General features: G+C 42.4%; 3 protein-coding genes across 3 annotated transcripts; 1 reads left to right on the forward strand and 2 right to left on the reverse strand.

Annotated features, from left to right (window-relative positions):
* Nucleotides 1–7077: 7077 nt before the first annotated feature.
* LOC102719866 (3-deoxy-manno-octulosonate cytidylyltransferase) lies at nucleotides 7078–10112 on the reverse strand. Its single transcript, XM_006654719.3, has 8 exons — nucleotides 9768–10112; nucleotides 8954–8999; nucleotides 8623–8709; nucleotides 8403–8527; nucleotides 7985–8124; nucleotides 7861–7912; nucleotides 7643–7753; nucleotides 7078–7318 (listed from the first exon to the last, which is right to left on the reverse strand). Exons 1-8 carry the CDS (start codon nucleotides 10005–10007, stop codon nucleotides 7226–7228), a joined length of 894 nt encoding a protein of 297 aa, XP_006654782.2. The 5' UTR covers nucleotides 10008–10112; the 3' UTR covers nucleotides 7078–7225.
* A 3109-nt stretch (nucleotides 10113–13221) lies between these two features.
* On the forward strand, nucleotides 13222–17371 carry LOC102705724 (putative mediator of RNA polymerase II transcription subunit 26). Its single transcript, XM_040523975.1, has 3 exons — nucleotides 13222–13468; nucleotides 14364–14639; nucleotides 15732–17371. The coding sequence occupies exons 1-3, from the start codon at nucleotides 13364–13366 to the stop codon at nucleotides 16905–16907; spliced, it is 1557 nt and encodes a 518-aa protein (XP_040379909.1). The 5' UTR covers nucleotides 13222–13363; the 3' UTR covers nucleotides 16908–17371.
* A 1760-nt stretch (nucleotides 17372–19131) lies between these two features.
* Nucleotides 19132–22328, reverse strand: LOC102720148 (protein DEHYDRATION-INDUCED 19). The gene is made up of 5 exons (XM_006654720.3): nucleotides 21980–22328; nucleotides 21704–21843; nucleotides 20575–20652; nucleotides 20148–20425; nucleotides 19132–19648 (listed from the first exon to the last, which is right to left on the reverse strand). Exons 1-5 carry the CDS (start codon nucleotides 22050–22052, stop codon nucleotides 19540–19542), a joined length of 678 nt encoding a protein of 225 aa, XP_006654783.1. The 5' UTR covers nucleotides 22053–22328; the 3' UTR covers nucleotides 19132–19539.
* Nucleotides 22329–22750: the final 422 nt, after the last annotated feature.

The following is a 22750-nucleotide window of genomic DNA, read 5'->3' on the forward strand; positions in this document are numbered from 1 at the left end:
CCTACACTCCTACTTCAGTACAAATCATGAAGAAATTAACCAATTGAAAAACCACTACGCTGTGAGGACAGACATGGGTTAAAGCTGTAAACCAACTACTAGGCTAAGGGGTTGTTTAGACCATGTCATATCGGATGTTTGGACACTAATTTGAAGTATTAAACATAGATTAATAAAAAAACTAATTTCATAAACGAGTGGTAATCCACGAGACGAATTTTTTAAGCCTAATTAATCTATAATTAGAGCATGTTTACTGTAGCATCATATAGGCTAATCGTGGATTAATTAGGCTCAATAGATTCGTCTCGCGAATTAGCCCAATATTATAAATAGGTTTTATTAATAGTCAACGTTTACTATTTATAATAAACGTCCAAACATTCGATGGGACAAAGGACTAAGAATAAGTCCCTTGTCCCAAACACCACTAGATGGCTAATCCGTCCTACCGGCTGCCACCTCAGGCCGCGTTCGTATGAGCTACTAAGGTGGTGTTTGGGACAAGGGACTTATTTTTAGTCCCTTATCCCATCGAATGATTAGACGCTTATTATAAATAGTAAACGTAGTCTATAAATAAAACCTATGCATAATTTTGGACTAATTTGCGAGACGAATCTAATGAGCCTAATTAATCCATGATTAGTCTATGTAATGCTACAGTAAATATGCTCTAATTATTGATTAATTAGGCTTAAAAAATTCGTCTAGCGGATTAGCACTCATTTATGAAATTAGTTTTTTTATTAGTCTATGTTTAATTGTCCAAATATCCGATGTGACATGGGGCTAAAAAGTTTAGCCCCATCTAAACAACCCCTAAGTTAACTTACCCCTCTCGTTTTTCGCGCACACGCTTCCCGAACTGCTAAACGGTGTATCTTTTGCAAAAATTTTCTATAAAAAAGTTGTTTTAAAAATCATATTAATCTATTTTATATTTTTTAATAGCTAATAATTAATTAATCATATACTAATCTATTACTATGTTTTCCGTGTCAGGTAAGTACTTACCTCCATCTCTCACGAACGCGGCCGTTAACAGTCAATTTTACAAAGTTTGTTTAGACCCTTTTCAGTTCCTAAAAACATCACATTGAATCTTTAGACACCTAAATAAAGCATTAAATATACATGAATATTAAAACTAATTACACAGTTACGGAGAAATCGTGAGACGAATCTTTTAAACTTAATTAGTATATGATTAGTCATAAGTGCTACAGTAACCAATATGTGTTAACGATGGATTAATAAGACTCAAAAGATTCGTCTCGTGGTTTTCAGGCGAAATCTAATATTTGTTTTGTAATTAGACTACATTTAATAATAAATATATGACCGCACACATTGATATGACCTCTTCTCCAAAATATTTTGATAACTGAACGCAGCCTGAGCCTCCTACCTTAAACTGTCTCTGTACGAAAAAAAACCACGGTCAAAAGATTCAAACTGGCTAACACAGCCTTATCTATTTCTCCTACCTCAAATTGTCTCTTGGACCTGGTCCACCAATTCAGTCAACTCTACAAAATGTCTTGATCCGTTTGATCTAGTTGCTTAATGATAACACGTCTGTGGCTAAAGATACCAACACACCACAACAGACATAAATACATGGTTGGATGGATTTTTCTGATTGAGATTTCACCAATATTTTTGTGCTTGCCCTCAATTTCAAACGAGTAAACATGCACTAGATTTATCTCCTGCATGAATGCCTTTTGTAGTTACTAATTAGTATTCTCCTCGTTCCACGTTATAAGACTTTTTAGCCTTATCTAGATTCATCTACGTGCTAATAAATCTAGACATATATACATTGATATATAGATAAATTTAGACAAATTAAAAAAAGCTTATAATATGAAACGAAGTGAGTAATAAATATGTACATCATGTTCCACGACTGAGCACCGAGTTGAGAGGGTGTATTTTTAGCTAAAGAAAAGCTTGCTCCATCCGATCCGTATGGTTAAATTCTTAGTTTTGTTTGAATTAATCCATCGATAAATGTATATAATTTATATATGTCTTAGATTTATGGGTATATATTTGTAAATCTAGGAAGTCTTACGATGGAACAAATAATGGATTCGTTAATGGAAAACTTTGCGGTACTCTAAAATTTTCTACCTTGAAGTAACGAGTTTTTATATACGCTAAAAGCATGACACCTCAGCGTACTATTATAAAGTAAACTCTTTGTTATAACTATATCGATCAGATGTCGTACTGACTACGATTTTATTCAGAAAGAAAATCCTAATCAGCATACTTAGCTAGTTGTTATTATTTGAAGTGATACGCTAATCCACTAGCTAAGAGGGCAATGGAAAACCTAAGCAAATATGCATTTTATATTATTGGGCACTTCGGAGTCCAGTCACCAATCACACAAATTCGTACCACAAACTGGTAGGGGTCTAACACAGGATAAATCACGAAAACGAATAGATCACTTCCACTTATTCTGCATGCTCCCCACTTCAACAAAAGTCAGAGCTGATCTTGCCAAATTTCCTTTTAAAAAAATACGAGAGGAACTGGCAACTTTCTTCATAGTACATCGTAATGATGTACGTGCTATTGATTTTTTTTAAGGTAATTTTGAACTGTACATTATTCTAACAAAAAATTTGGTAGTACCAAAATCTAGTCTAGTATTGGCATCATTTGGTAGGGTAGAATTTCCTTGGTCATCTTTGCTTTGTTCCCAATAAGTAATGAAATTAAATACGAGATGGTTGAGATGGTTATGTTTTATTGTGATTAGAAAATAGTGGAGAAATCGAATTAGAGATGATTGTGTACATTATTTTTTGGGGGAAACAAATGACACGTGGATAATACTCACATCTACTTTTGCCAAACAACGGGGAGTTATAAATATTCGAAGATTATAACAAGATTTAATCATTCTTTAGAATTTCGATACCGAGATGATATCAAATTATTGTGATAGTACCTTTGCCCCCAAATATAAGAAAAGTTGGCAATGTAAATGAATATTAGGTAATATCTCTTGTATTTTAGACCGGGGTAGTAATACCTTTTGATGTAAATATATGTATACTATTTTTTAAAACTAAACATCTGAAAAATTATTGATAGCCGGTTTTAAAAAATAATTAATTTGAATCTTATTATAATTGCCGAGTATTTGACCACTATGTTTGATGTCACACATAATTGATAAGAAAATATGAAGTTATGAACAGCGAAAAGGGGAGATTTTCGCAGGCAGCTGCTGAAAGGGAAAACGACGCCGCTTTTCAGAAAATAACACTTTTGAGTTTTGACCGCCGTCGTCGGCAACCAAAACTAAATGTGCAGAAAATCTCTGCGTACGTGACACACAAAAAATTGTCTGCCATCACAAAAGTCATTATCATCGTCCTGTGCGGCGCTACGACCAGAAACCGTATGCAGATAAAAAGCATTAGTTTTTTAATTCATGTCCGATAAGCGCATCAGATCGCCGTGGCCATTAGCCAAGTGGTGAACCTAAATCAGTTTTGGGCATATTTGTTTATCAACTAACTGTCCAACTGCCGGGCAAAAATAAACTAAATCGCCCGAGTGCATAGCATGTCACTCAGACCTGAATGCTGAAGCACTGAACCGGCAGACCATGTTAGTGGTGTTGATAGAAGAAAGGGAGGAAAAAAACTAAACAAGTGAGTTAGTTAATTGGTCCCAATGGGCAATGTTTGCTAGCTGTTTGTCGGCAAAGAAGAAAAAAGAAAAGAAAAGAAAAGGTGATGGATATGATGGCTAGAGAAAGTAAGTTTGGATTAGTTATCCCAATATGCAGATTATTATCCACTCGGCAATGCATGCTGACTAAGTTTGTTTGATTAATTACTAGTGCTACTACTATATATGCACACTAGCAGTTTTTTTCTTTGCTATCCAGTGCAGTGTTGGGGCAATAAAAAGCTGCAGTTCTTTTTTATCTGTTTGATATATATATAACACCTGTAATTCTGTATTGAATCATGTCAGTTGATGGTCTGTTTACATGAGTAACATGACCAGCCGGAAAGGAAAAGCCTTGTGTCATCAGCATCCACGAGCAGCAAGCTTATCCATGAAGAGTTTTGTGATCGATCGAACCAATCCGAGCCCAACCCAATTAAACGGCTGGCTGCATGCTGAATGGCCGATAGGTGATAAACTGATAATAATCAAATTGCCGTTTGCCTTAGCTAGCATTCTGCTAGCTAGGTCGCAGAGACGAACTTGAGCACGAAAACACAGTCGTCGCAAAACATGTGCTGCAACAGCACCATGATCGTGCCTGCCGTTGCCTAGCTCTGTTTTCTCTCCACATGGTGCCTGCCGTTGCCTAGCTCTGTTTTCTCTCCACGTAATTGCTCCGGCCGTGTGACGACGTGACGTTGTTGCCTGTCGCTCTTGCAGACACGGACCGATCGGCACGCCGTTTCAATCGCCAGGACACGTAGCAAAACGCTCGACGTGTTGTGTAAGATTCACTGAATTTTTCGCAATCTAATTTTCGCAAAGAAAATTTATAAATAAACATATCCAGAAATATTATTAATAAAAAAGAAATTATTTCTCGGCGTCACATGTTAGCAAATGATCGGCAAATAAATAACGAACGCAATAGATCAATTACAGAAGACACGGGATTTAACGTGAAAAACCCTCAGGAGAGAAAAAACCACGAGTGCCAACCAACAAATATCTTCACTATATTATGATGAGTTTACAACGCCGTACGACGGCTTACAAGAAGTATATATAAGGTGAAACCTAAAAATCTGACCCAACCCTCCCGGCGACGAGCCTCCGCTTCGCTCCGTCGAAGTCGGCATTTGTACTAGCACAAACAAATTTCATTTTTGCTATTGATCAATGTTTGATATTTTGTTCTCTATCAAACACGCGCGCAATGCATGAGGGACTTGAGGGAGGAGGCATGTATGAGATTTTTGACTTGTATGCATATTTTTAGATTATCATCTAACGACAGTAATCGGATTTGATTGATGGAATTAAAATTTTTAAACGTTTGATTAATAGGCGGACCCAACAAATTTATATCATATAACTCAACATCACTTAACATGGCACCGAAGTGGGGTTGATTGACCTAACTCCGAGCCGATCCAATGTGATCATTTTTTTAATAGTGTTTCTAAATAAATCCATTTATAATTTTTTTTATGAAAAGGGCTAAAACGTGAAAATTTCGCTTAAGATCAAGTCTCTGGTGTGACGATTCAGAAGTCGACAGGAGGCTTGGATTTACAGATACAGTGGTTGATCGAGCAGCTAACCTAGAGCCTGCTAGAGTAATACTAGTGCCCAAGTGGCTGGTGCTGTATGCCGGGATAGGAATTAAAATCCACCTTAACCGGGTCCTGGCAATCGTTGTCCTGATCTTTACCGTGCTATCTAACTGCAATATTCTACTGCTCGCACGATCATTTCGAAAGTGACCTTAACCATTGATTTATAGGTTAGATTCACGATAAAAAAAGTAAAATATTTTTATATGATGGCATATATATATATGAATCCATTAAATTAGACAAAAATGAACTAAATTGGTTCTACTAGCGGTAAAACCACTTTTGCTATTGGTTAAATGTTTAATTTTTTTCCGTTAAACACGTGCGCAATGTATGGGAGAGGGCATGTATGGCCTTTTTGACTTGGTTGCACGTCTTCAAATTATCATCCAAAAGTAGTGATCGGAGTTGATTGATGGAATTAAAACTTTCAAACATTTGATCACTAGTTAACCCTTGTAAAACAATTCTTTTCTACTATTTCGCATGCACCGTACGTGGACTTATGATATGCGTGATCAGCTCACTGGCTCGCTCTCTATATAAGGGCACCGGGGAGTACGTGATCTAGCCATCAAGAAACGATCAGACCACGGTACACGTACCGAGCAACTACGTAGCTGATCACAGCTAGCGATCGATCGATCGAGAGAATGAAGACCTCGGCGATGAGGCCTAGCGTCGTCGTCCAGGTACGGTGCCTCATTGCGCTCGCGGTGATCGTCGGCGCGGCGCTGCTCGCGGCGGCGCCAGCAGCAATGGCGGCGCGCGACGGCGGCCTCCAGCCGCCGGCGGCTGCTCGCGTGGGCGGGACGTGGAACAGGGCGGTGGCGGAGGAGATCAGCGGCGGCGGCGCAGCCAAGTGGGAGGTCCCCGGCGGACCTGACCCGCAGCATCACCACTGATCGACGATGATCTATCGTACACAACGCATTCGCACGTACATACCATCATGCATCTCGACGCACGACAATGCAGGCAGCGATGCATGCATGGTGGATGGTGCAGGATGATCGTTTGGTCAGACAAGAACGAGTAGCCGGCAGTGCTTGGAGAACCCAACCCATGCATGCACGTACGGCACGATCGAATAAATTAAAACGGCAGTGTTTGGATAGTCTTGTGTTCTGTGTAATTCCTTGTGGTTTTCCTATGTGTTTGTTGTGATGGTTTTCTTAAACAAAAGTGTTGTTGTGCTCATTACTTTACTACTTCCATCTCGGATGATGTCGTTAGCGGCTTAGTGCTTTTAGACTGAGGTGCAACGGCTGTTGCTTGCTCTCTCCTTTTTCTTTGGTGAACTGACTTGGCACTAGGGGTGGCTACTTAACCTTAACAAAGCTAAAATACAAACTCAACTCAGTTCTGCGTCCTTCAAACGCTCCGTCGTTCTTTCGCGGATGAAAGATAAAAGGATAAAAGATTATTTGATTTTTTATAGCTATTTAATAGTATAAATAATAGAATTAATTATTGTAAAGTTAGATAAAAACATAAGTTAGCTCGACTATGAGTTCGAGTTGATCTAAGCCGAGCTTGATCCGAGTGGCACTGTGCTTATCGGTAGCTAAAGGAACGAAGCCCAAGCTTAGCCAAAATATTTTATGAGAAACAAAACAATAACAATGGAAATGCAGGAGCGTTAACAGCTTAGCGACAACAAACTTGAAACAAACTGTGACGTGAAACAAAAAGTGTGACTTCTGGCCATTACAGTAAATACAGGTGGATGCATTGCCATTTCACGTCATTACAAACAGTAATTCAACTTTCATACAGCTTATAATTAACAAACTCAAGTTATTGTTATGTGCTCTTCAGAAAAGTTATACCAGCACACGAACAGTCGAACCGAACATGTATCCACACAACGTACAAAACCAAGCCGTTTCATGCTACTGGATGTTCCTTGCCCGCATCAATGCTTCTATTTTCTCAACGTCTTCAGGAGCATCCACACCATGGGCATCATGGTCAACTTTGATTACCTGTTATGAACGAGGAAAATAAAAACTCGATTCAGCAGTGTAAGGCATAAGCTACAAAACGTGGCATTTGTATGCACAATAGAAAGGCTTATGATACTGAACAGCATGAATTGATGCCTATTACTACAATATTGTCTTTGAGCCGTATAAGTTCACCATGTTGGCATTCTAATAAACATGAGCGTGTCCGTGCCATGATTTATGAATGGTACTTGTTCTGAAGCAGGTATTTCCAACAATAACAAGCAGTAACCTTTTTTTTTTCAGGAATCATAGCAGAACACACAGCCAGCCTCATAGTTCCTAAGTTGTATGTTGACTTACTTTCATCCTGTAGCCATTTTCAAGAACTTTAAGTTGCTCAAGGTCCTCTTCTAGCTGTAATGGAGTGGGTGGAAGCTCTGGATAAATCTTCAAAAACTTTGAATCAAAGCCCTGGGTGAAAAAAAGGCACATTGTGAAGAGTAGGGACTACAGGCTACAGACGTATAAAAAAAGACAAATAACAGAAAGCTGAGACTGAAGCATGAATTGATAAATACCGCAATTCCCAGATGAAGAAGGTATGGAAACTGAGGATTGACTTTCCCTGATCTGAAATGTTCGAAATTGCAAGTGAAAATGTGCTCAATATAATAGCTGAAGTACATGCTGCTAGTAGCTCACTTATTAAATGGAATCAACCCTCTTGAGAAGTATATTGCATAACCCTGATTATCTAAAACACATTTCACTCGATTTGTATCAGATGCATCTTCAGGTTTCAGTGCAGTGACAGCTGTGCTAAAGACTGCATCAGGAGTTCGCTGCAAGCCAAAATTGAGGCACATCTTAAGCACAAGTATATTACATGAATTATAAGGAGATGCAAAAGGTAAAGGATTATAGGAGTGCAACATCAAATGCAATCTGGAATCTCCAACAGAAAAGTAGCATGAAAATTTTAAAACTTTCAATGTTCAAGTCTAACCTTTTCTTATGATTAAGTGAAAGCTCTTGGTTCTATAAAAATATCTAAGAGAAATTTGTTTATTTGATGAGAACTGCAAAATTTTAGCAAAGATATTGTTACATGAGTAGCAACCTGCAGTGCCATGACCACACCATCTATTATCTCTGGTTCGATAAGAGGCTCGTCTCCTTGAATATTGACAACAATATCATAATTTTTGTCTAGCTTTTGAAGAGCCTCGCAGCAACGTTCAGATCCTAAATGTTAGCATATAAAACAAAACAAAATGTAGGGGTTTATCAAGTAATTATGAAAAGGACATATATATAATTACAAATAACATAAGCAGTACCATTTCTGCATGATTCTGATGTCATTATTACATCAGCTCCAAATCCTCTACAACATTCAGCTATTCTTTCATCATCCGTTGCCACAACTACGATAGAGAAAAGATTATGGCAGTATCAAAACAATAGGTTTGTGCCTAGCACTATAACAGATTCAAAAGCACTTAAACTAATGTCACAATAAAAAGCTATAAGTAATAATTACTTGTACATATGTTGTCACAAAAGAGAATTAACTACGATCATAAATCAAGTAATATATGATGATAGTACAGAGAATTGAGCAGAATCATTAGGAACAAATAAATATAAGATTTATGGGTTTGGACTTACCAACATGATCCAAAGAGGAGGCTAGCATAACTCTTTCCCATGTTCTCTGTAAAAATGGAAGGAAGTTTCAGGAATAACTAGATCTGCTTATGATAAAGAAAATGCCAACATGAGGAGCTACACAGATGATTCAACAAACCAACTTGCAAAATATAATATTATCCAATAATGCATTTTATGTACCATTGGGTTCTACAAATCCAACAGTCACGCAGAAGATAACTTAGTATCATACTTCCTAATCAGGCAGCTTTGGTCTCTCACACTAATCTCCATGCTCAAAATAGTAATAATGATTCAATAAATTACATTCACATAAGGAAATCGCAGGGCACACTACAGAAACTCCACCTAATTTTCTGTAATTCTTAGAACCAAATGAGACGTTACAAATCAAGTCTGGACGAAATACTGAGTGAGACTCATCATTCCTCAGCGCAGCCGCAAACTGCAATTGGCATAATAACATGTGGAGAAATACTGAAGGTATTCATCTTAGCATGCACTGACGCGAACAACCATGACACACATAAGTAAACGAACAATGCAGAATAATGAAGTCCAGTTGAAAACTAAGCAACCACTTGTCAGTTGTCACTGCTGCTACTACTGTGGTGTAGTTACATCCTGAAGAGGACGCCACACCAGCAGAAAATCGCAACTCCACTCGCAGGCTTCCCATCACCAGTTCCATTTCCCTACTCAAATTCTCCAGCGTAAGCTTCCACTCGCACTCCCAGATCCGGTGTCAAACTGTCGACACGCGAAGCAAGCAATCAATCAGGCGGCTCGTAGGCAGCAAGGGCGGACCTACCTGTATCATGGGCTTGCCGAGGATGGGGGCGAGCGGCTTGCCCTCGAAGCGGGAGGAGGCGAAGCGCGCCGGTATGATGCCCACCGCGCGGCTGCGGAACCCGCCCGGCCGCCGGTACAGGTAGGCCGCCGCAGCAGCAGCCGCCACGGCCGCGCCGAGGGCCAGCCCGTGGAATATCAACGCGCGTCCCCCCAACCCCGGCGACGGGGCGGAGTCCGACGACGGCGGGCAGATCGGCATCGCGCCGGCTTGGCAACGGTGGCGCCGCTGACCGCCGAGTGGGCTCCGATCGACAGCGAGGGCCACCGGCCGAACCGGGATGGGCCAACCTGTCCCGAAATGGGCTTAGCCCAGAATGTTACAAAAGCAATGAGGAAGGGAAAGTCCGTTTTGAGCGACAATGTCAACAACTCATGTCAACGAAGCAATCCTCGATCATTGCAAAGTAACCCATAATTAAACACGGAATTAATTGACTTATTGCAGATGGGGGCATGATGGGATCGTACGCGTGAAACACATACTCCACCTAGGCTACACGTTGTGGCACGTATATAAACCATCTGGTCCACGCGGAACAAACTCGATCAGAAAAAAAAAACCGCATGGTTCACGTGTGCATTGCATTCAACGTCCATTTGCCCCCATCGTCCTCTGCGACTGTGCAGCCTACTCGATGGCACAAATGGCAGCGAAAGCAACCGCTAATCCACACGCCTGTCCACCCCACGCTGTGCGTACGAGGATTACGTGCTAATTAATCCGCCCCCAAACTCCATCAAATCATTCGCCCCGATCAGTCGCCAGGCACACGCACACAAGCCGGCATGCGCGGCATATCATCACTTCACTAGTTTCGTTTATACTTATAAACTAAATTTAAAATTTTTAAGCTAAAATTAAGATTAATTTTAAGATTTTTTATCGTAGTTTATTTTTTATACTTAGATTTTATATTATTATATATATAAATTTTATTTATAAGTATTTATTATTTATAAATATGTTTGAATGAATGCGCGAGAATCCGATGCGAATTAAGGGAGTGACACGATCGAATCCGTGGGTTTGGGCACTTGTGGTTGCGAGAGCTTCTGAACACGAACGAGTTAAGCTGGATTCGAATCCTGTCAAGTCCGGTGTCTTATTCGGGATGGACTGGCGCCACAATTACCAGCCACTTAATTTGTTATTTTCTTGTCCCCTCTTGATTAAGCATGGCCACAGGTTTCATGTGGCAGGGACGGCGCGTGACCCGTCAGCAGCTCACCAAACCCCACCCATATGATTAGGATATGTTCCGCTTCCGCCAGCTTCCGGAACAAAGTTGTGGGTAACTGGAGCCCAATCAAACTAGAAAAATAAAACTTTTACAGTACATCTCTGTTGCTCCACTTTATATTTCATCATGCAGCTAGATTTAGGGGTTTGAGCCATGCCTAAATAAGTCATTAATTTCTCGAGCTCCAAAAATCTAAGTCCATATTTTTTTTCGTATACTTATGTTTACAAACCAAAATTTTAATTTTAAAATTTATGTTCGAAGTTGGATTTGATGAGATTTTTTAATCGTACCTTATTTTCCAGTCAGTTTATTTGTAATATACCCATACATTATAACATGATCATGTAATTGATATAGATGGTACAAGTGTATATAGAAAAGAAATAATTTTCTTAAATATCTCATTTTTTTTTTCTATTTTCGTAACAGAAGGTGAGAAAGAAGTGATGTTTTTTACGTGACGGGGCTAGTAAAAAATGAGGACTTCGTTTTTAAATAGCAAACAAATCAAACACGTACATAAATATTTTATCAATAAATTATTTTTTAATATTAATGAATTGTTTCGCTTAGAGCAAGTTTAATAGTATAACCAACTAGCTCCAATTCATATATAGTCAATCTAATAGCCAACCCATACAATAATTACCTACAAAACATATACATGGTCCCACATGTCATACACATATTTTGTTTTAGAGCCCGTGTACAGCTGGCTACAAATTAGTAGCACATATCTTTTCTCTCTTCTCTCTTATCTCTTTAAAATATACTTCTAGCTATTGTACCGCTCTTATACCTAATTTTAGCGAATCCTTTTCTCTGGTGTCGCGTCTATCCGCAACGCCGCCGTGGCCTCCCGTTCGATTGGCGCCTCACGCCGCCCCTGTACTGTACCTGTCGTTTCGATTCGTATCCACCAGAATTGTGGTGCAATTGGAATTCAAAATCGTTTTCATTTCGTGTGGTTTGTGGCGTGCTGATTTGATGCTTACGGGCAGTTGGAAATCGAAGTTTCTGGGTGAAGGAAACCGGAAAGAAAAATCCTGGAACAAGGACGATATCTTTTAGTCCATGATTGTACGCAACTTGAATTAAGCTTTTGATGCTAGGCAGAAATGCGTGTTTGACTCGGCAAATTGGGGGGGTTTTGTTTTTAGGCCAACTTGCCCGTACGATTTGCCTAGTTTCCTTCATTTAAAAACGCATGTACGCTTACTTGTTTAATGACATACGAGTACTACTACTGGAGTACTGTACAAGTTGGTCTAGAGATCGAAGCGGTAATTGTTTACTGAGACTTGGCTTCACCTACTAGCCGTCCCAAATGTAAAAATGACAGTACGCTGTACTTGTTAGGAACGGGTCAGTCAGTGCTAGCCTGGAGTGGTGTGCTGCAATTGTTCATATTCCTACCGATTATGGTTTGGTTTCGTTTGGTGTCAAATTTCACAGTAAGTATTTTTCTGGGTAATTTCAATAATATCTTAATTTAGATGTTTGGGTTTATGCCATTATTTTATTGTAAGGAACAATGTCAGTATACAAGCTGTGTTTCTAGGCGTAAATTTTCTATATAAAAGTTTCTTAAGATATAACGTAACCGTAAGGTGTGTTATAAGTTAGTTATAAAAGACTCTCGAAATATACCGTTTCCGTTTACCACAGATGCTCGTTGGTGTAGTGCGTACGTATAAGTGAGTATACACCGGTGTTTATGACCTATGTGTTTGTAACTACGAAAATACAAGTAAATTGTATGCCTTTTTGCACCGTTTAAGTTTTCTGGGTTGCACAGATTGGTGCGTACAGTTTGAATCCTTGATTCGTATTTGTCAGCATTCTAAACGCCGGCGACAAGTGGAAGCAGGCGCGCCGGGTCCTTCCGCGGCCACGCCCTCGTAGCGGTGCAGTGAACACGGCCGGCGCGCGCGGGGGCGCCCCCATTGACCCCGCGCGGATCACGAGCCCACGCCCACACGCCAAACCCCGCCCGGAATCTGACCCGCCACCCGCCTCGCGCGACCACGCCCCGTTTTTTCCTTTCCTTTTCTCCTTTTCCCCTCCCCCCTCTCTCCTCTTTTCCCCCGTATTTATTCCGCGCTCGGAACGAACCCAAACCCAAACCCAACTCGCCTCCCTCCCTCGCTTTTCTTTAGCTTTTACTCCTCCTTTTCTCTTCTCCTCTCTTCGCTTCCACTCCTCCCCACCCACGCCTCCTCCGCTTTTCCCCGTCGCGTCGCGTCGCTTCTCCTCTCCTCTCCGAGCTCTCGCTCGCATCGCCGCCGCCCAGCGGAGGAAACCCTAGCGCATGGCGTCCCCGGCGCGGCCCGCGGCCGCCTCCGTCTCCGGCGCCTTCGGCGGCCTCTCCGCCGACCCCGCGCGGTGCTCCTTTGACCAGACGCTCCGCCGAGAGGTGAGCGGCTCGTTTCTCCGCCGATCCGCCTGGGATCTCCCGTGTTTGGTGTGTGCTGTTTGCTCGGGGTTCGGGGGTGTGGGTGGGTGCTGGTACCCAGCGGCTTCGCTTTGCGTGCGCTGTGCGAACGGTGGCTCGCGTCGCCTGGGGTGCAGCTTTTGGTATTTAGTTCTGATTTTGTGAGGGTGAGGTGAACGGATGGAGGTTTTCGCTTGTTGTTTGCGTGTAGCAGTGGATCTGCGGGCTCGCTAACCATTTCGAGGTGTAGGTCTCTGGACGTGCGAGGTTGTGCTGTTCGATGTGATTATTCTGACCGATTTGGGTGTATGACATGGACGAAACACCCCGCTTTCGGTTTCAGGTTGAGATTTCGTCTTAGTTTTTGAACGATTATTGGGGATTCGCGGGCGTTTCGTTACGTTTAGGGTTTCACTGTTGCTGGTGCAAAACGCGAGCAGCAAAATTTGGGGAGTTGCGTGATGCAGTGCTAGTTTTGGTTTAAACTTCGTGTTTGTAATCAAACTAAAGAGCTGTTGTAACATATTATGCCTGTTCGCGTAGATTTTTTGGGGATTTTGTACTGTTACATTATCCGAATTTACTCGTGCTGCTTAGATTCAAAACACATCAGCAAGTAAACACTAGTTCAATATAGTAGGTATTAACATGATATTTCTTGTGTTGAGATGAAGATCTGGAGTCATCTAGGTAGTTTAGTGCCGGCTTACTGTTTATCATGGCATAAGAACGTAGCAAGGCTAAGTTCAGTGACCAGGGTAAATTTTATTATGTTTCCTAGGTTTTTGTCAAGATCTACTTTGTTTCTGTCTTGCACTTAATCTATAGGCTCAAAACCTCTTATCCTTCACATTTTCTCCTTTCTTCAATAAAGCAGGATTTCCAAGACAACAGGCTACTGAGGTCACTTGTTAATATCCATGAGCAAGAAACTTATTCAAGAGAGATAATAACGGAAGCTATAGAGAACTGCATGAAGAAACAAGCAGAAAACTTGGTGAACACACTGGATGTCATCAGTGGAAGGCTATCACAGTTGGAGCTGTATTGCTATAAGTTGGAGCGGTCAATTGGAGAATTACGAAGTGATGTGATGGATTATCATGGTGAAGCAAATGTTAACTTCCGTTGCCTTGAAAAGCACGTGAAAGAGGTATGCTGTGCTTTTCATTGACATTCTGATAAGCAATCACTGAGAACTAATTACCAAATTGATGTGGACTGAATCTTTCTGCTCTAGTAATAGCACCTCACTTGCTCTGTCAAACAATGCTATCCTATACTATTCTATTTGTACTTATAAGAATGTTGGGCCAATTATTATTCTATACTAGTGATGGATACATAAGCCAACGAAAATGTGGGGGGTGGCTGTAACACACAACCTCTTGTTACAAATCTTTATATTTTTCCTTCCTAGAGTTTCCCACTTTCACTTTTAGGATATTTAGCTGATGATGGAAAAGGTGTATGTAAAGTGCATAATTTACATATATTAGCAGTGGTGAGTTGAATTTCTCCATACCGGAGCATATTCAATAGCTCTTCCGATTATACAGGGGTAATATGAGCGCCAAAGCTGGCAAATGGTCAGTTAGAGTCCATGGCAAAAATGGAGATCACGCATTTCAGTGTGAAATTTTTATATAAAACAAGGGGTGGGAGGAGGGATGTAGTGTAAAGCATTACCATCAATTGAAAATTCAAAATTCAAAGTAACGGTACATGTATATATTAGACAAGGCACATGATATATTTCACAATTGAGCACATCCACCCTCCTTTGATGCCCAGAGGAAGAAAAGCGAAGGCAAAGCAATGGCGTGGTAATGAAAGGCTATGTAAATAAGTACTTCCCCAAAGAAAGGGGGCAGTCTAAGGCGGGACCTATCCACTACTTGTGAAGTAATAGAAGACATGATTTCTTGTAACTTAAAGCAAGCTATCCTAGAACAACACAAACACACCCATCTATGGTTGCTGCAAGAATTCAAGATGTGATAAGTTTCACAATGAACTTAAGATGAGGAAAATGCTGCCATTTAGACTTGATTGCTTGGTCTAGATAATTTTTTAAGCATAACTTGTTCTGTAGATATTGTTGCGTAGAGCCAATCAGGATAAACTGCATAGCTGACAATGACATTTAATATGTTTTTTTTTTCACTTCCTCTTGCAATCATCTTGTTAGGAAACTAACCAAACTACTTAGCATAACTTACAAGCAGACATATTTTTTGGCCAGGTTCAGAAATCTGTACAGGTTCTGCAGGATAAGCAAGATCTTGCTGAAACCCAGAAGGAACTAAATAAACTTCAAATATTACACGAGGAATCTGCACAGAAAAGTGAAGGTACTGCTCCATCAGTTTTTATGAAGGAAATTGAGGGCAGCATGCCAGCTGCAAAACCTGAGCTTGCCCTTGTGCCGCTGCATCAAGTAAATGCTGTCCAATCTCCTGCTTTGCAATTCCAAAGTTGCAATGGGCTTGTTCTGCAGCAACTGGTCCCGGTCACATTGAGCACTCAACAAGACCAGCAGCACATGAACCAAGCCACCATGTACTGTATGCAAAACCAAACTCATGTTGAGCACAGGCAGGCACAACCATTTCAACCGGCACCTCAATCTGTGCAGCGACATACTCCGAATCCTCCGCCACAGACTGTAGTTGAGGTACCACAGAGTCAGGCCCCAGATTTCTACCTTCAACCCCAGCAGCAATGGCCACATCAAACTGGTCAGCAAGTTCACCCTCAGGCAAGGCAGCCACAGCCACAGGTGGTACAACAGCAACATTACAACAATATTCAGCAAGTTCCAGCACAGATAGTTCAAATGCAAACTTCTTCTCCACAGGCTCAAAGTGCACCTCATGTCACACTGTTATATCCCCCATATGGATCTCAACAACCTGCCTGTGCTAACAGTGAGCCACGCTCAAGAAGCATGGGTGCGCAACCCTCATACTCTACAATTTCCTCATCCCAACGGAATCATCATGAAGTTGCTCCTATTTATGTGCAAAGCAGCTCAATTTCAGTTCCACTAGCTGAGCATAACATCCAGCCTCAGCAGCCACAGCAACTTCAATCGCTTGGCAATGGTTCATTTAAACCGAGCAAGGTCAGCGTACACGGTGTTGCATCATACACAGTACAGGGGAATGGCCAGGTCTATAACACTGCTTATGGATGTCCGTCCAACAATGCTGCTGCTGTCGTTGCTGTCCTTCCTCAACAAGCACAGTCTAGTTCTCCAATGGTGCTTCATCATTTAGGACCACAGTCTCTACAGAATCATCCTATAGACATGGTTGAAAAGGTTGCTCGGATGGGTTACTTCAAGGATCAAGCTGAGAGCATAGCGCTTCGAATGGCGAGTGCTGGACAGCCTGTAGAGTTCAAACAGCTTGCTTGACAAGCTGATGATCTATGGTGACATGAAGTGGCAGGGAGCTGAGAATGAACAGGCCAGTATGGAGGCGCTGCATGTGCTTTCTGGGCTTGTTCCTGTGAAATATTATAATATCTTACTATCATGAGAAGCTTTTCAGCTTTGCTAAGGTATTTCGTCTGGCATCTTTTTTATCAGCCAGCAGATTGGTACGTATCCTACAGCTTATTTTTTTCAGCTGGAGGAATGTGATGAAATAATACTGCTAGTTTATTAGTTAGTTAAATGATGATTGTTGGCATATGTCCTACCTTTTAATGGACATATATGCTTGTAACCTTTTGTGGACTTGCATATGCATGTTTGCAATACGAAGATATGAGAAATTTGTTGTTTTTCACCCAAGTCCAGCTGCTAAAATCTTGAGCAATGTGCAGCTTGTTTGTCCCTTTCCCCCTATATGCATAAATCCTCTGTATGTTCTGTGAGCCTATCTTGACTATAATTTGCCGGTTAGAAAGGGTTTGTTTGATCTGTAGGAAAAATGAATGCTTTCCAAATATTTGTATATATAGCTTCAATCCGCTCGACGTTCTTGTTTTGGTCAACGAGTTAAGGCAACACAAAAACACAAGTTTGGCTTGTTTTTCCCTTCCAAGACAAGAAAAGCATCGAGGAAGGCAAACTGACAGCTCGTTTTTGCCGAACAGAATATTCAATAATTTTCAATAATTGTGAAGGTCTGCAGAAAATCGTCATATCGCAATTATTCCTGCCTATCGAACTCGTAGTCATAGTCATTATCAGAACAAGGGTTTAAATTTTCATCGGATCGCATCGGATACCAAGGTGACGATGCTCCGCTTAGTGGTTGCAATTGCCTGGGATGCTAAGGACCTGTTCAGGGAGCTTCTTCTATCCAGAAGCTGCCTCAAACGATCTATAGCTTTTGAGAATATGTAGTTACAGATTCTAGAAAAAACCCAGAATCTGGAAAGCTGGGTTTATGAGCTTTTCTATATTCTCAGAAGCTGGCTAACAAGCAGCTGTTTCTTAGAATCTAAATTTCCCCCAAACAGACCCCGAGACTGAACCGGCCCTAGCAATTCACACACGGCAGCCAGAACCAGGCACCATCCAGATTCCAGCACCACTTGAGCTGCTGCCTGCTTGGCATCACACGCGCCTCTGCAGTGACGCACTGCCACTGCACGAGCCCATCACCTTCGAGCTCTGATATTTCTATCTCATGAAGGGAAGGATTGCCCGAAAATCTTCACGTAGACGCACACACTCGAGTGACGTGTACAGCAGGTTAGAAACTAGATGCCCCATTGCTCCTTTTCAAGCTACAAGCACATATGCCGCATCGACCCCTTCCATAAACTCACAGCGTCCTGCCGTTTGGACCGTTTAGGGCATGAACAATGCTCCTCCATGGATATTGGTCCCAACTCGCCATGGAGAAGTATTACTAGAGGAGAAAGGGGTGGTTTTGGCAGGATGCTTGTGTCTTCTGCAGGGAACGATGGTCTCGTCATAGAAAAGCGCCTGTCTAGCCACTCGTGCGGAGTCGCGTTGAGGAGCTTCTCATCTAACCATGACTTGCAGCTAGGAAAACCTTGAGGAAGAAGGGATCTATCCATGTTGTCGGAGTCCACCGGTGACCGACCGCGTCCATCTGTGCCCGCTAGAGCTTGTCAGCATCCATTCGCACTGTCGGCAGCCTCCTTGACATCGTCTGGAGAGAGGGACCCCGGAGAGAGGGAAGAGAAGAGAGGTGATGAGGAGGCCGACGTCAAGGAGAAGAGCGACTGCTTAGAGGATTATGGTGGAATTTATTTATTTTTAGGTTTGTAGGATGCTGGTGCAAAATATTATGGTATTTGTAAATTGAAAAAGAAAAGGACTAAACTATAATATGATAGGGTCTGACATGAAATTTTTAAGTCACTCCTAGCACCACTTGCATTGTTAGAAAGCAAATTTTGGGTCTATAGTCTCAGCTGGCTGATGTGGCAACTTAAAACCACTCGTGGGGATATCCTGTGAATGTCCTTACATGGAACAAGGCATGGAACATTCACATTTGTTGCTTTGCTGGTGACCCAGAAAGGCAGAGTAATTACACCCTCCGTCTTAAAATACGCTTATTTCTATCTAGATTCATCGCAAGAAATAACTTCATAGCTAGAAATAGCTGCATTTTGAGATGGAATGGAGGGCGTATCACCAAAGCAGTGTTGCAGATGTCGCATCTTAGAACTTCTCATATTGCAAATGCAAACGGTTCTATACCTCGTTTATAGCTCCCACATACATAGACAAACTGCATAGCATTCTGCTGTTGCATAACATAATTATTATATTGGTACAACAAACCAATGCTTCTAAACATAGAAGCGCTACAAACACAGCCACGATCTACATATCGTGGATTGTAATGGAACTGAAGATACAGACCGCCTACAATAACTTTAGGTTCCCCCATGCCCAGAACTCTGCGCTTTACGGGAGGAAACGACGCCTGGTGCCCCAGAAGCATGCCTATCTTCTACGGATATTACCTTCAGCAATTGGAGTGTGCACTTATCTTTGCAAATTTGCACCAGGATTTACCATGCATCTATCGGTTTCTTTGGCTCATCTTGATTTTTTAGTCTCCAAATAAAGTAGTGAGCAGCAGGTCTTGCACAAATGTTGCTCTGACGCTGGCTTGTTTCCTTTTCTGTTCCCTTTCTTCACTTGTGAGGGATGAGTCAACTCTGCAAATGAGGAAATAAGGAGTAGATGATTCAACTGTGAGTTAACTACAGGATTAAAGAGCTACTCAGAAAACCCACTGCTTCATTATACAACTCCCATATAGTGCTAAGAGAATGTTGTTGCTACATGCTACTCATCAGTCGAAGTACTTGCTATTATACATTTATTCAGTAGAATGCTACTATCAACACTGTGACTGGCTTATCTAGACTAGAATTATTGGGTTCAAAACTACTATGGTCAAACTGGAGTTAATGTGCTCTAAATGGATTTTACTGAAATTTGCGTTGAAACTAGACGCTGACACAGGGTAGGAGTATAACAATAGATTTTCTCCAAGAAAATTTGTGACGACTCTGATAAGATATGCTACTTGTGAATTTGAATAAAAGTCAAGTATGACACATGATGCAGGAGGATAACAGGGAGGAAGATGATCACTGCAAACCTTGCTATACCACAAAAATGTAAAAATCTAGCACGTGAAAAATCACACACCTTGAAACCCAATGCTGAGCAGGTGTCTCTTTTACCATGGATGCATCATCTGGAATAGAACTAGGTGGTTTCGATGTTTCCTCCACATCTGATGTTGCAAAGCTAAGGCCGAATGATGACAGAAGAGGATCAGCTGAAATATTTGTTGTGTTGCTGCTGCTTGACCTATGTCCCCCACCTCCCAGAAGCACTTGCAAATGAGCTTCACGTAAATCTCGACTCAGCAAAGATAGGGCTTGGCTGCCTGGAATAACAAATCTGCGCAACCTACGACGATTCTAAAGGTGGCACAAAGTTTGAAAGTTAGCAAACCAAGACTTAACAAGATCTTTTTTTATGCATCAGCTGTCACTAACATCAGCATGTTTTATGGGCTATTTGGTTGTGTAGGCACTGGATAAATATACAGATAGGAGATTGGAAGTACCTTGAACAAGTATCCATGTTGCACAGTGATATGATTAAGCATATCTTTTGCAATCTTATCAGAGCAGATAGGGCAAGGCTGAAATAAAGGGGGAAAACCATCAGAAATTCATAATAAGATGGGAAAAAACTGCTATTTGGATTATTACCAGGGAAGAACCAGTACTTTCAGCCATGTACACAAAGCTATTTTAGTTGAGGAAAAGGAAAAGAGACATTTGTTCATGGTCTGTGTTCAGCAGTCTATCCAATGCTCTCGTGGTCTCATGTGTTTGTTGAAAACTTGAAATCAGGAAAAAAATGATTTCTCTTGAATCTCCACATCACAATTAAACAAGCTAATCTGCTTTTACTCCTGGTGCAAAAGTAGCTGTTCACCACCACAAGAGCATAGCTCCTCTTTTACTCCTGGCTCCATAGAGCAGGTACAATAGCTGGCTTATAAGCATATTTTAAAGAGATAAGAGGGGAGAGAGAAGAGAGGTGGGCTACTAATTTATAGCCAGCTGCACACGGGCTCCAAGACTGTGTGTATGACATGTGAGACCATGTATTGATGTTTTGTAGCTAACTATTATATGCATTGACTATTAGATTGACTATTAGATTGGCTATATATGAATTGGAGCTAGTAGTTGACTATACTATTAAACTTGCTCTAACACACTCAAGTTTTAACTAAAACGATCTGTTGTACACATGAACTTCAGACAAGCTAGAAGTGGCCGATCCCCAAAATGAGGCAAGCAAAACTTATCCTATCTTTAGAAAGCCGATTGCTGATATAAGTATTAAATCACGGTTATGCCCGTTCTCAAGCCAAGCATTTGCTTATAACATCAACGAGTGCCAAAGTCTCCACCCTTTTTCTTCTCAAAATATATTTTTGTACACCCCAAATCTATGCAAAACTACAGACTTGATTACAATTTCTGGCGCCCAAGAGATCCAACTAAAATCGCATCGCTCTACAGCTCAAGCTCTCCACCTCTAATGCACCACCATGGCTAATTGGCTAGTAGAGTAGAGTAGCATAAGTTCGTTCCCCAGGTCAACCCAGCAACAACGTCATCTTCTCTAGCCATCCAAGAGCAGATTAATCAGGCGGAGCTTGGCACGGGGTCACTCACCGCCGCATGGGGCTCGAAGGGGTGCTCCTCCTCCAGGTGCGCGCAGAGGGAGACGACATCGTGGTCCTCGTAGCAGTAGGGGCACGCGAACTCCGGCCTCACCTCCTCGTCCATGTCCATCTCCTCCATCCCCGCCCGATCTGCCACCGCCAACGGCAAGCCAAGGAAGGCCACAAGCACAAATCAGAAAAATCCCCCCACGAGATGAGACACAATCCCGCACCGTGCGAGCGAGAAACCAAACGATACGAGGAGAGCGTGGAGGGGTCGCCGCACCGGCGTGCCCGAGCTGCGCGGCGTAGAACCGCTTGGCGGCGGCCAGGCGCGAGATCCAGTGCTCCGAGTCCATGGCTCCGGCGCGGGTAGATAAGGCTCGCCTCTCCAGCTCCTCTCCTCCTTCGCGGCGGCGGCGGCGGCAGCTCTCCGGTGGTCCTCTCCTCGACTCCACGCGATCAGTTCGGGCGATTGGAGCTGGAGCTGGAGGTCGGGCGGAGTCGTCGGCGAGGAGAGGAGGAGGAGGAGGAGCTTGCCTGCGCGTGTCTTATCGGGAGGTGAGATGCGGGGGAGGAGTGAGGAATTGAGCTAGGTACCATACCACAGTTTCTTCTCTTTTTTTTTTTCTTCTTTTTTTGGTTATTATTATTTATTTCTTCGGCACCGGGTCGCCGTCCCCCGCCGCGTCATGGACTCACCACCAGCCAGCCGGTGGTGGTGCAATCGTGCCGTGTTTCTTTGGCCGGTTTCACCCCGCGCCACCGGCCGTGAAACCGAAATGACGCCGCGCGCGCGCGCGGGGTTGACGAGCCAGTGGGGTGGGGTGGGGGGCCGTGCGGGTGGACAGGCAAGTTGGCAGGCAGCAGCGCCGGGCTGGCTCCGCGGGGTCGCGCGCGGCGGGCACGGGCGCGTTACCGCGCGGTGTGTGTGGGGCGGGGCCGTGTGGGGGGGTCATTTTGGGGGTAAATTTCGCGTGATCCGTGAGACCGTGGCGCGAGGGGACGAGGCGCATGTGTGGCGTCGGCGCATGGTCGGCCCCGGGTTGGGAGTGGA

The sequence above is a fragment of the Oryza brachyantha genome, chromosome 5 (assembly GCF_000231095.2).
Source record: "Oryza brachyantha chromosome 5, ObraRS2, whole genome shotgun sequence".
Taxonomy (NCBI): domain Eukaryota; kingdom Viridiplantae; phylum Streptophyta; class Magnoliopsida; order Poales; family Poaceae; genus Oryza; species Oryza brachyantha.